General features: G+C 46.1%; 1 protein-coding gene across 5 annotated transcripts in view; it reads left to right on the top strand.

Annotated features, from left to right (window-relative positions):
• The window catches only part of LOC138666968 (gastrula zinc finger protein XlCGF57.1-like), a 99474-nt gene that overhangs the window by 70475 nt on the left and 16137 nt on the right, over nucleotides 1–12862 (top strand). For all 5 annotated transcript variants that reach the window (XM_069755179.1, XM_069755175.1, XM_069755177.1 and 2 more), the window contains exons 2-6: nucleotides 8719–8864; nucleotides 8994–9173; nucleotides 9248–9371; nucleotides 9455–9552; nucleotides 9739–9829. In XM_069755179.1, the coding sequence (XP_069611280.1) occupies nucleotides 8793–8864; nucleotides 8994–9173; nucleotides 9248–9371; nucleotides 9455–9552; nucleotides 9739–9829 (565 nt within the window). In that variant the 5' untranslated portion in view covers nucleotides 8719–8792. The remainder of the gene's footprint in view (nucleotides 1–8718; nucleotides 8865–8993; nucleotides 9174–9247; nucleotides 9372–9454; nucleotides 9553–9738; nucleotides 9830–12862) is intronic.

The raw sequence follows: 12862 nt of genomic DNA, 5'->3' as shown, positions 1-12862 counted from the left end.
CCAGGCGCTGTGGTTTTTCCTTGCAGCCTTTGCAGAGCCCTATTCCTTTGAGGGGCATTGATGCTACACCATTGGCCAAGGATAAACCTCAGTACTGGACGCAGATCACCATGTACATGGCTCCTGCACATCAGGAAAATTGCCATTTTCTGGTGTTGCATAACCTGCATGATGTTGTTGTACTGGGTTTTCCATGGTTACAGGAACATAATCCGGTGCTGGATTGGAAAACTATGTCTGTGACTAGTTGGGGTTGTCAAGGGGTACATAGTGACATTCCTTTGATGTCAATTTCCTCTTCCCCCTCTTCTGAGGTCCCTGAGTTTTTGTCGGATTTCCAGGATGTATTTGATGAGCCCAAGTCCAGTTCCCTTCCTCCACATAGGGACTGTGATTGTGCTATTAACTTGATTCCTGGTTGTAAGTTCCCTAAGGGCCGACTTTTCAATCTGTCTGTGCCAGAGCATGCCGCCATGCGGAGCTATGTTAAGGAATCTTTGGAGAAGGGGCATATTCGGCCGTCTTCGTCACCATTGAGAGCGGGTTTCTTTTTTGTTGCTAAGAAGGATGGCTCCTTGAGACCCTGTATAGATTGTCGTCTTCTTAATAAGATCACGGTCAAATTCCAATACCCCTTGCCTTTGCTTTCTGATTTGTTTGCTCAGATTAAGGGGGCTAGTTGGTTTACTAAGATTGACCTCCGAGGGGCATATAATCTTGTTCGTATTAAACAGGATGACGAATGGAAAACTGCATTTAATACGCCCGAAGGCCATTTTGAATACCTTTTGATGCCATTCGGGCTCTCTAATGCTCCATCTGTGTTCCAATCCTTCATGCATGATATTTTCCGCAATTATCTTGATAAATTCATGGTTGTATATTTGGATGATATTTTGATTTTTTCCGATGATTGGGAGTCTCATGTGGAGCAGGTCAGGATGGTGTTCCAGATCCTTCGTGATAATGCTTTATTTGTGAAGGGGTCTAAGTGCCTATTCGGAGTTCAGAAGGTCTCTTTTTTGGGGTTTTATTTTTTCTCCCTCGTCTATGGAAATGGATCCTGTTAAGGTCCAAGCTATTCATGACTGGATTCAACCCACATCTGTGAAGAGCCTTCAAAAATTTTTGGGCTTTGCTAATTTCTATCGCCGTTTCATTGCCAACTTTTCCAGTGTGGTTAAGCCCCTTACTGATTTGACGAAGAAAGACGCTGATGTGACGAATTGGTCCTCTGCGGCTGTTGAGGCCTTTCGGGAGCTTAAACGCCGATTTACTTCTGCCCCTGTGTTGCGTCAGCCGGATGTTTCTCTTCCTATTCAGGTTGAGGTTGACGCTTCTGAGATTGGGGCAGGGGCCGTTTTGTCTCAGAGGGATTCTGATGGTTCTTTGATGAAACCATGTGCTTTTTTTCCAGAAAGTTTTCGCCTGCGGAACGCAATTATGATGTCGGCAATCGGGAGTTGTTGGCTATGAAGTGGGCGTTTGAGGAGTGGCGACATTGGCTTGAGGGAGCTAAGCACCGCGTTGTGGTCTTGACTGATCATAAGAATCTGATTTACCTCGAGTCGGCCAAGCGGCTGAATCCTAGACAGGCTCGATGGTCCCTGTTTTTCTCCCGTTTTGATTTTGTGGTCTCGTATCTTCCGGGATCTAAGAATGTTAAGGCTGATGCCCTCTCTAGGAGTTTTTCGCCTGTTTTTCCTGGAGTCCTTGAGCCGGTTGGCATTCTTAAGGAAGGGGTGATTCTTTCTGCCATCTCCCCTGATTTGTGGCGGGTGCTTCGGGAATTTCAGGCTGATAGGCCTGACCGCTGTCCAGTGGGGAAGCTGTTTGTTCCTGATGGATGGACAAGTAAGGTGATTTCTGAGGTTCATTGTTCAGTGTTGGCTGGTCATCCTGGGATTTTTGGTACCAGAGAATTGGTTGCTAGGTCCTTTTGGTGGCCTTCCTTGTCGCGCGATGTGCGTGCTTTTGTGCAGTCCTGTGGGACTTGCGCCTGGGCCAAGCCTTGCTGTTCCCGCGCTAGTGGGTTGCTTTTGCCTTTGCCGGTCCCTGAGAGGCCCTGGATGCATATTTCCATGGATTTTATTTCGGATCTTCCTGTTTCATAGATGTCTGTTATCTGGGTTGTTTGTGACCGGTTCTCTAAAATGGTCCATCTGGTACCTTTGCCTAAGTTGCCTTCCTCATCAGATTTGGTTCCATTATTTTTTCAGCATGTGGTTCGTTTGCATGGCATTCCGGAGAATATTGTGTCTGACAGAGGTTCTCAGTTTGTCTCTAGGTTTTGGCGGGCCTTTTGTGCTAGAATGGGCATTGATTTGTCTTTTTCTTCAGCGTTTCATCCTCAGACTAATGGCCAAACTGAGCGAACTAATCAGACCTTGGAAACCTATTTGAGATGCTTTGTGTCTGCTGATCAGAATGATAGGGTGGCTTTCTTGCCGTTGGCCGAGTTTGCCCTTAATAATCGGGCTAGTTCGGCTACTTTGGTTTCACCTTTCTTTTGTAATTTTGGTTTTCATCCTCGTTTTTCTTCGGGGCAGGTTGAGCCTTCTGATTGTCCTGGTGTGGATTCTGTGGTGGACAGGCTGCAGCAGATTTGGACTCATGTGGTGGACAATTTGACATTGTCTCAGGAAAAGGCTCAACGTTTTGCTAATCGCCGTCGGTGTGTTGGTCCCCGGCTTCGTGTGGGGGATTTGGTTTGGTTGTCTTCTCGTCATGTTCCTATGAAGGTTTATTCTCCTAAGTTTAAGCCTCGATTTATTGGTCCTTAAAAGATTTCTGAAATTATCAATCCGGTGTCTTTTCGTTTGGCTCTTCCAGCCTCTTTTGCCATTCATAATGTTTTCCATAGATCTTTGTTGCGGAGATATGTGGTGCCCGTTGTTCCCTCGGTTGATCCTCCTGCCCCGGTGTTGGTTGAGGGAGAGTTGGAATATGAGGTTGAGAAAATTTTGGATTCTCGTTTTTCGAGGCGGAGGCTTCAGTATCTTGTCAAGTGGAAGGGTTATGGCCAGGAGGATAATTCTTGGGTTGTTGCCTCCGATGTCCATGCCGCCGATTTGGTTTGTGCTTTTCACTTGGCTCGTCCTGATCGGCCTGGGGGCTCTGGTGAGGGTTCGGTGACCCTTCCTCAAGGGGGGTACTGTTGTGAATTCCGCTCTTGGGCTCCCTCCGGTGGTTGTAAGTGGCACTTTTGTGAGTTCTGCTCTTGGGCTCCCTCCGGTGGTTTTAAGTGGTATGGTTGCTCCTTGGATTTAGCAGTCTGCAGCTGCTTCCACTGATTGTCTTTCTGCTCGACTATTTATGCCTGGCTCTCTCTTCAGCCTGTGCCACTTGTCAATGGTTCCTGGTTGTATTCACATCTCTTTGGATTTCCCTGTTATCCTGACCAGTTCAGCAAAGCTAAGTCCTTGCTTGCTCTTTTCTGTCCACAGGTTGTGGACTAATCCGTTCTGTGCTTTCTATGTTTGTCCAGCTTGTCAGTATGAATTAATTCTGTGTAGCTGGAAGCTCTGGGAAGCAGATTTACCCTCCACACCTTTAGTCAGGTGTGGAGATTTTTGTAAACTCTGTGTGGATTTTTTGTAGTGTTTTATGCTGACCGCACAGTATTCCATCCTGTCCTATCTAGCTAGACTGGCCTCCTGTGCTCTTCCTGGTTTCATTCTGTGTATGTCTTTTCCCTCTCCACTCACAGTCATTACTTGTGGGGGCTATCTATCCTTTGGGGATTTTCTCTGAGGCAAGATAGTTTTCCTGTTTCTATCTTTAGGGGTAGTTAGTTCTCAGGCTGTGACGAGGTGCCTAGGGAGTGTCAGGAGCATCCCACGGCTACTTCTAGTGTTGTGTTGAGCTTAGGGACTGCGGTCAGTACAGGTACCACTTCCTTCAATGCTCGTCCCATGATGCTCCTAAGCCACCAGATCATAACACAGTATGTCCTTAACTTCAAAGACATCTTGTGCGGAAATGGGTACAGGCGACTGACCAGTGGTAGGGTGAAATTGGTTGAATACGACTGGCTTGAGTAGAGAGACGTGAAATGAATTTGGAATGCGAAGCGAGGCGAGTAACCTTAACTTGTAAACAACATCATTAATGCGCGCTAACACCTCAAATGGACCGATATACCGTGGACCTAACTTATACGAAGGGATCTTAAGCCGAATAAACTTGGAAGATAACCACACTTTATCACCAGGTTGAAAAGACGGAGAATCCAGACGCCTCTTGTCGGCATGTTTTTTAATTCTGTCTTCAGCTCATTCGAGTGCGGTTTTGGTCTCCTGCCAGACCTTAGAAAACTCCTCGGACAGAAGATCGGCCGCCGGCACACTCAAGGCAGGGAGTACTGGCAGAGGTACACCTGGATGTTGCCCGTAGATGACAAAGAAAGGAGACTTGGAAGATGATTCATTAGAGTGGTTGTATGCAAACTCGGCCCAAGGAAGTAGACTAGAACAGTCGTTTTGATGGACGTTTGAGAAATGATGAAGGTAGGTGACCAGGATTTGATTTGTGCGTTCTGCCTGACCATTAGTTTGAGGGTGGTAGGCAGAGGAGAAGTCCAAAGTCACGTCCATTAGTTTGCATAATGCACGCCAGAAGCGCAAGGTGAATTGAACTCCTCTGTCCGAAACTATGTGCTGAGGAAAGCCGTGAATTCGAAAAACATGAGTGATGAAGATCTTAGCCAATTCGGGAGCAGAAGGTAAACCTGGAAGAGGAACGAAATGAGCCACCTTGGAAAATCGATCCACTGCTACAAAGATAACTGTTTGACCAGAGGACCGAGGCAGATCAGTAATAAAGTCCATTGCAAGGTGTCGCCAAGGAGACAAGGGAACTCGAAGCGGGTGCAATAGACCAGAGGGTAAATGTCTAGGTACTTTGTTCTTTGCACAGGACGAGCAGGAAGCGACGAAGCTTCGGGTGTCTTGAGAAAGATGTCCACCAGTAGTACTGCGACACCAAAGAAAGGGTTTTCTTAAAACCGACATGAACTGCCAGCTTGGAAGCATGACCCCAACGTAAAACTTGCTTCCTGTTGCGCTCTTGAACAAAAGTCTTACCCGAAGGCAACGATGTCAAGGTAACGGGAGCAACCGAGATGACCTTACTTGGATCCACGATATGTGAAGGTTTCTCCTCAACAGCGACCACCTGGCTTGCCGAGGATCCAGTCTCTGTGCAGAGCGGATGTATGCCAGATTCTTGTGGTCAGTATAGATCTTAAAAGGATGGACAGCTCCTTCCAACAAATACCACCACTCCTCCAACGCCAATTTGATAGTCAGCAAATCTCTGTCACCAATGGTATAGTTCCTCTCAGCCGCAGAGAAGGTCTTAGAGAAGAAGCTGCAGGTGACAAGCCGACCAGAGGAAGACTTCTGAGAAAGAACTGCTCCAGCTCCGATTGCAGAAGCATCCACCTACAAAATGAAGGGTTTGCTTATCTCTGGACGATGGAGTACGGAAGCTGTAGCAAAGGCTTGTTTCAAAGACTGGAAGGCGTTTTCGGCCTCCGGGGACCAGGAGTGAGGGTTAGCTCCCTTGCGGATCAAAGCGGAGATGGAGCCGGACAGGGTAGAAAAGTGTGGGATAAACTGCCGGTAGTAATTGGCAAATCCAAGGAATCGTTGGATCGCCTTGAGGACGCGGCCAGTTCAGCACGGCGGACATTTTTCCGGATCCATTTGAAGACCAGAGTCGAATATGAAGTATCCTAAGAATGGTAGGGACAACTGTTCAAAGGCGCACTTCTGTAGCTTGGCATACAGACGATTCGCTCTAAGACGTAAGAGGACTTGGCGGACGTCTTTTCTGTGGGTAAGAAGATCTGGAGAGAATATAAGAATATCGTCCAAGTACACCACCACGCTAGAATAAAGTAGATCCCGGAGCACATCGTTCACGAACTCCTGGAAAACAGCGGGGGCGTTGCACAGACCAAAGGGCATAACCAAGTACTCCTAATGACCATCCCGGGTGTTGAATGCGGTTTTCCATTTTTCCGTCGAATACGGATGAGATTGTAGGCCCCACGGAGATCCAATTTAGTGAAGATACGCGCACCACGGAGACGGTCAAATAGTTCTGGAATGAGAGGAAGTGGGTACTTGTTCTTAATCGTGATATTATTGAGACCTCGGTAGTCGATGCCAGGACGAAGTGTACCATCTTTCTTTTTGACGAAAAAGAACCCTGCACCAGCGGGAGAAGAGGATTTTTCGAATAAAGCCCTTGGCTAAGTTCTCTTGAACATACTCGGTCATAGCCTGGGTCTCAGCAGTGGACAGAGGGTAGATCCGGCCTCTAGGAGGAGTGGAACCTGGAACAAGGTCGATCGGGCAATCATATGGACGATGCGGAGGAAGGATCTCCGCCTCTCTCTTGTTGAAGACGTCAGCAATGGCCACATAGGCAGATGGTAAATCTGGAGACACAGATGTTGATTGAGGAGAGGTTTTAAACTGGATGGGAAGCAAGCACTGATTTTGGCAGAGATGTCCCCAACGAAGAATGTCCCCAGACCACCAGTTGAGAGTAGGCTCGTGCTTCCTCAGCCAAGGGAGACCGAGAAGAATAGCATGAGACAAGGAGGGTTGTACGTAGAAGACAATTCTCTCTCGATGTCGAACTCCGATCTGTAATTCCAGTTCTTCGGTAACCTGAGTAACAGACTCCCGCAGGGGTTGACCGTCGACCGAAGCAATCTGCCGAGGAGTCTCCAGGGACCTGACAGGAATCCGAAGTCTTCTCACCGCCTCGAGCTGAATGAAATTTCCGGCTGAACCTGAATGAATATAAGCTACTTCAGAGAAATGCTTAGAACCTAAATTCAAAAGAACAGAAAGAGTCATAGGTGGAGAGGAATCAGAATCACCTAGGAAATCCTCTCTTACCTGTCCTAGGCGGAGGCGTTTCCCGGCCTCAATGGACAAGAACGCAGGAAATTCGAAGCACTGCCGCAGTAAAAAACAGAGCCCTTAAGCGAGTCTGAAGATTAAAGAGTGATTCCGTAGCAGAGGCCAAATGACCAGGCTCGTCGAATACCTTGCGGAATGTATTGAGAAAGGTGGAAAGCTACGAGACTATAGGATCATCACGCTCCCAGAGAGGATTCACCCAGGCTAAGGCCTCTCCCTCTAAATGAGACACAACAAAAGCCACTTTTGCTCGGTCAGTGGGGTACTGCTGAGGCAGCAACTCAATATGTAGTTGGCACTGATTAATAAACCCTCTGCACAACTTAGGGTCACCCCTGTACCGTGGCGGCTTCGCAAAACGGGGCAAAGGGTGAGTAGTAGTAGCCTAGGGCGAGACAGAGGCGGCGGACTGGAGGGCAAGCAGGCGATCATGCCATATAATTCAGAATGTGAGCCTGGGTATCACGCTGCTGAGCAAGCTCCTGTTGGAGACCGGCCAGCTGAGTAGTGCTCCCAGGATCAGAAGTCTGAAGGGCCGATAAACGGGACTCCATGGCCTTCAGGAAGGACATAATTCTTGTCTGATTCTCCCGTAAAAATAGAAGTTCTTTCTGGGTGGGAGACGGAGTAGCAGCGGGGTCCATGGCCTGATTGTACTGTCACGGGGTCAGGTCTTCAAAACCTGCTAGAGCGAACCTTCAGTACCGCGACAACAAACCTCTTCAGGATGAGCTAACCAGGTGGACTACCCCCAATACAGGGAGCGTTAGGGGCAGACCCGAGGGAGACTATTGCCGCGGAAGCTGATACTCGGGGACAGAAAGTAGGAGCGGAGAAGACGCTGAACTGGCTAAAATGGAGCCACAGGGCAAACAGGGTATAACGGTAACACAGAACAGGCAGGGTAAGAAATGAACTAGACAGAGCAAGGTATGGCGGACACACAGGACAGAGCAGGGTATGACGGACGCACAGGGCAGAGCAAGATATGGCGGACGCGCAAGACAGAGCAGGGTATGACGGACGCACAGGGCAGAGCAAGATATGGCGAGACCTGGGTCAAATGAGGACAAATGACAATCAGGCAGAGTAGGAGGAGAGGCTACCTGATATAGCAAAGTTGCGCAGCACTTCCGGGTCAGGATCCCTCCAGGATCAGGGGGGAGGAGCGGAGAGAGTGAGGATCAGCCAGAGGGAGTACGCGTGCGCCGACAGCGTAGATGTCAGGAGAAGTGCGCACACGCCGGCGCCTAGAACCAGGATCCAGTGGGGAAGGAAGGAGAGAGGAGACCAGGTGGCGCGCGGACGGAGCGGGAGCGCGCAGAGACGAACGTGCACACCGGAAGCCGGAAGAAGACCCAGCAGGAGCTGTAGCAGCGGCGCGACAGGACAGGTAAGTATAAGAAGATGCAGGAGACGTGACATGCTTGTTGCCTGTGGCCTAAACTATATAGGTTTTATTAGTAGATGTCAGGGGAAAAAACTAAATGTTGTAAAATAATAAAAATACCATTGTTGCTTGGTTCATCGCTAGTCTCTGTAGTTCCTGCTCAGTCCCAACAAACTTGTTATTCGTTCAGCTAATCAGTTCCCGAAGCAGTGAGTAACAGCCAGTGATTGGGAACATGGAGGAGATGTTAGTCAGCAATTCAACTTATGTTCCACTCCATGCAAGACTAGAGAATACATTTACACGTTCTATCTCCTGATATATTTCCCTTATTATCTCCAGTAATTGTATTATTACGATGTTACATCGGCTCATCTTCTCATTCAGGTCTCTACAATATCGCATCCTCTCAGTGAAGATCTTCTATATTAGAGAATTTTTGTGAGTTACCCATTTTGGATATGGACGGAGACAAGATGGCAGAGAAGATATTACACCTCACCCTAGAAATCATCTTCTGGCTTACTGGAGAGGTGAGAGATTCTGATGACGTCACATTACATCATTCTTATCAATGGGAATAACAGATGGACAGAACTGGAGAGGTGAGGACTCTGGAAATGTTTGTAGTGAGATTTATTAATGTGTCTCTTCATTACCAGGATTACACAGTGGTGAAGAAGACCTCTAGTGAGCGCTGTCAGGACCCTGTGTCTGAAGGATGGGGAAGACCCTTGAGCCCAATCTTGGGGCCTCCACCTCACCCCCTGATACATGAGGACATCAATGACCAGGAGATCCTAGAACTCACCTACAAGATGATTGAGCTGCTAACTGGAGAGGTGACACTGCTGGGACATTATACAGTAATGCTATGAAGGGATCGGAGGAATGACGGTATCATTGTATGTGACAGGTTCCTATAAGGTGTCAGGATGTCTCCGTCTATTTTTCCATGGAGGAGTGGGAGTATTTAGAAGGACACAAAGATCTGTACAAGGACGTCATAATGGAGGTTCCCCAGTCCCTCACATCACCAGGTAATAGACAGGACTAAATACACACGGCCTGTAATTATCTGTATGTAAAGAATTAATTCAGTCCCTGTTTGCGTTTCCTCCAGATCTATCTACTAAGAGGACAACACCAGAGAGTTTTCCCCTTCCTCTTCTTCCAAAGGACTGTAAACAAGAAGATCCCAATGTTCCTCAGGATCATCAGGTAGATGGAGAGAAGGTGTCATGAGATTTCCCCTATAATATGTAGATGGCTGTGAAGGTCTTGTGCTCAGTCCACCAATATTACATGTTTTATACTTGTGTAATGAGAACGGTGGAGATGGCAGGATTAGAGCTGATCATAGATTAGACTTCTACCTCTGTCTCACTTTTACAATATTTGTTTCAGGGTGAAGATCTGACCCATATTAATACTACAGAGACATATGTCAGGGGTGATGAGTGGTGTAAAGAGGAGATTCCTACATATGACTACCCAGGTGAGTAGTAACCACTAAATACAGAGAAATCACAGATTCTTTTCATGCAAAATAAAAGGTTTGGGGAGCACACATGGTACTAGTTGGAACAATGTGTTCAAGAATTAGCATATGAATAGCCAAAGGGCTACTAACCTTTGAGGGTTATGCAAGCATGCATAACCCTGATAGGCGTGAGTTGATGTTGGAAGCACTCGGAACAATGGTGTAGCAATCCCTGTACTTCGGGGAAGCTGCGGTGTCTCCTGATGGTGGTTAGTGATGAGAGCACTGAGCACCACGTCACTGCAGGTCCTGAAGATCATATGACCCCAGGTCCTCAATGGGATGAAGGTAAATGCCTCTACCGCTGCAGCTCCGGCCACGAACCCTCACAGAGGGATAGGTAATGAGTAAAGAAGAAGAGTCGTGGTCTAAATGGAGCACTTAGACTGGAGATAAAAAAGGCATATATGATTAAAATGAGCAAACCTTTAATATAGTAGTTGTCAACTACGCATTTCAATGGCAAGCCGCCGTCTTCATCAGGTACCACTGTGGATAATTCTGTGTTAAAGGTTTGCTCCTTTTAATCATATATGCCTTTTTCATCTCCACCCTAAGTGCTCTATTCAGTCCGCGACTCTTCTTCTTTACACAGATTCTTTTTAGTCACTGGCTGTAGCTGCTTTATCGGTCATGTAATCCGCCCGTGTCACAATCGTATGATCCCCAATTTGCCTCTAGACCACAACATTCTCCATTTGGAAATGTTGAAATTACTTTGTGAAATTGTGAAAGCTGGTGACCATTACCTGACCAGATGCGTAAACTATAAAGCCAAATGACCGTGTACGTAGAATGTGCTGACATGCTAGAAAATCACTTGAAGAAAAATATTATAATAGGCATGTAAGAGAAAGCGGAGGGTAATGATGCTGGTGGCTTCCTAGATCTCTGATCTCTTATTGGATGAATCTCCCTTCTCTCCCTTCTGTGCTGCTGAATGTGCTCATATGGTCCCTACAAGACCAGGTCCAGTCTTTCTGGACAAACTTCACTTTTATGATCGACATTATTAAATGTGCAGTGAGGGCAAGTGTGAATTTCTGTACAATACCAGCAGAGTTTCCCTTTATCATTTTTATCCTGTGCCATGATATACAGGTGCTTAACACAAAATTAGAGTATCACCCAATAGTTAATTTATTTCAGTTCTTCAATACAAAAGTGAACCTCATATATTAGATAGTCATTACAAATAGAGTGATCTATTTCAAGTGTTTATTTCTGTTAATGTTGATGATTATGACTTACAGCCAATGAAAACATTATTCTAATTTACTGAGATAATGACTAACAAAAAACACCTGCAAATGCTTCTAAGCTTTAAAAAGGTCCCATAGTCTGTTTCAGTAGCTCCACAATCATGCGGAAGACTGCTGACTTGACAGATGTCCAGAAGGCAGTCACTGACACACTCCACAAGGAGGATAAGCCACAAAAGGTCATTGTTAAAGATATTAATGGGAATTTGAGTATAAAGAAAAAGTGTGGTAGAAAAAGTTGCACAAGCAACCGGGATAACCGCAGCCTTGAAAGAATTGTTAAGAAAAGGCCATTGAGAAATTTGGGGGAGATTCACAAGGAGTGGACTGCTGCTGGAGTCATTGCTCCAAGAGCCTCCACAAATAGCGGTATCCAGGACATGGGCTACAAGTGTCGCATTCCATGTGTCAAGCTACTCAGAAACAATAAACAACGCCAGGAGGGTCTTACCTGGACCAGTGAAAAAAAGAACTGGACTGTTGTTCAGTGGTCCAAGGTGTTTTCAGATGAAAGTAAATTTTGCATTTCATCTGGAAATCAAGGTCCCAAAGTCTGGAGGAAGAGTGGAGAGGCCACAATCCATCTGCTTGTGGTCTAGTGTGAAGTTTCCACAATCAGTGATGGTTTGGGGAGCCATGTCATCTGCTGGTGTAGGTTCACTGTGTTTTATCAAGACCAAAGTGAGCGCAGCCATCCACCAGGAAATTTTACAGCACTTCATGCTTCCCTCTGCCGACAAGCTTTTTGGAGATGGAAATTTAATTCTCCAGCAGGACTTGGCACCTGTCCACATTACCAAAAGTACCAATACCTGGTTTAAAAACAACAGTGTCACTGTACTTGATTGGCCAGAAAACTTGCCTGACCTTAACCCTATAGGGAATCTGTGGGGTATTGTCAAGAGGAAGATGAGACACCAAACCCAACAATGCAGACGAGCTGAAGACTGCTATCAAAGCAACCTGGGCTTCCTTAACACCTCAGCAGTGACACAGGCTGATCGCCTCCGTGCCATGCCGCATTGATGCAGTAATTGATGCAAAATGAGCCCTGACCAAGTATTGAGTGCATTTGCTGAACATACATTTCAGTAGGCCAACATTTCTGATTTTAAAATAATTTTTCAAGCTGGTGTTATGAAGTATTCTAATTTATTGAGATAATGACTTTTGGGTTTTCATTGGCTGTAAGCCATAATCATCAATATTAACAGAAATAAACGCTTGAAATAGATCACTCTGTTTGTAATGACTCTACATAATGAATTTCTCTTTTTGTATTGGAGAAGTGAAATAAATTAACTTTTTGATGGTATTCTAACTTTGTGAGAAGCGCCTGTATCTCTAAGCTGTGTGTGGCTGATGGCTGTAATATACATTTAGTCACGCCTGCAGGAGATGTGCTTACATGGCTCGAACCCTGGTTTCATGGATTCACTCTCATAAAATTATAAATCTGTTTTTGATCAAAAGGAATTCAGCTAACTGCACAATTTCTCCTGAAATGAGGAGGACTAATACTTTCTCTACTCCTATATTTGACTATCTAATATTTCTTCTTGAAACTCATCAATTATTGGCCCTTACGATGATAGTTTAGATTGCCAAGAGCCACATACTGTAATTACCCCAGATAGGTTTCACCACTAGTTACTCATTTTTTACTGATGAAGATTGTCGAGTTTGATCATTTCAGTAGATGTGCTATTGTCTATAGTCACCGTTT

The sequence above is a fragment of the Ranitomeya imitator genome, chromosome 2, assembly GCF_032444005.1.
Source record: "Ranitomeya imitator isolate aRanImi1 chromosome 2, aRanImi1.pri, whole genome shotgun sequence".
In the NCBI taxonomy this organism is placed as follows: Eukaryota; Metazoa; Chordata; class Amphibia; order Anura; family Dendrobatidae; genus Ranitomeya; species Ranitomeya imitator.
Note: the sequence above shows the minus strand (reverse complement) of the source record. Positions and strands in the feature narration are given on the sequence as shown.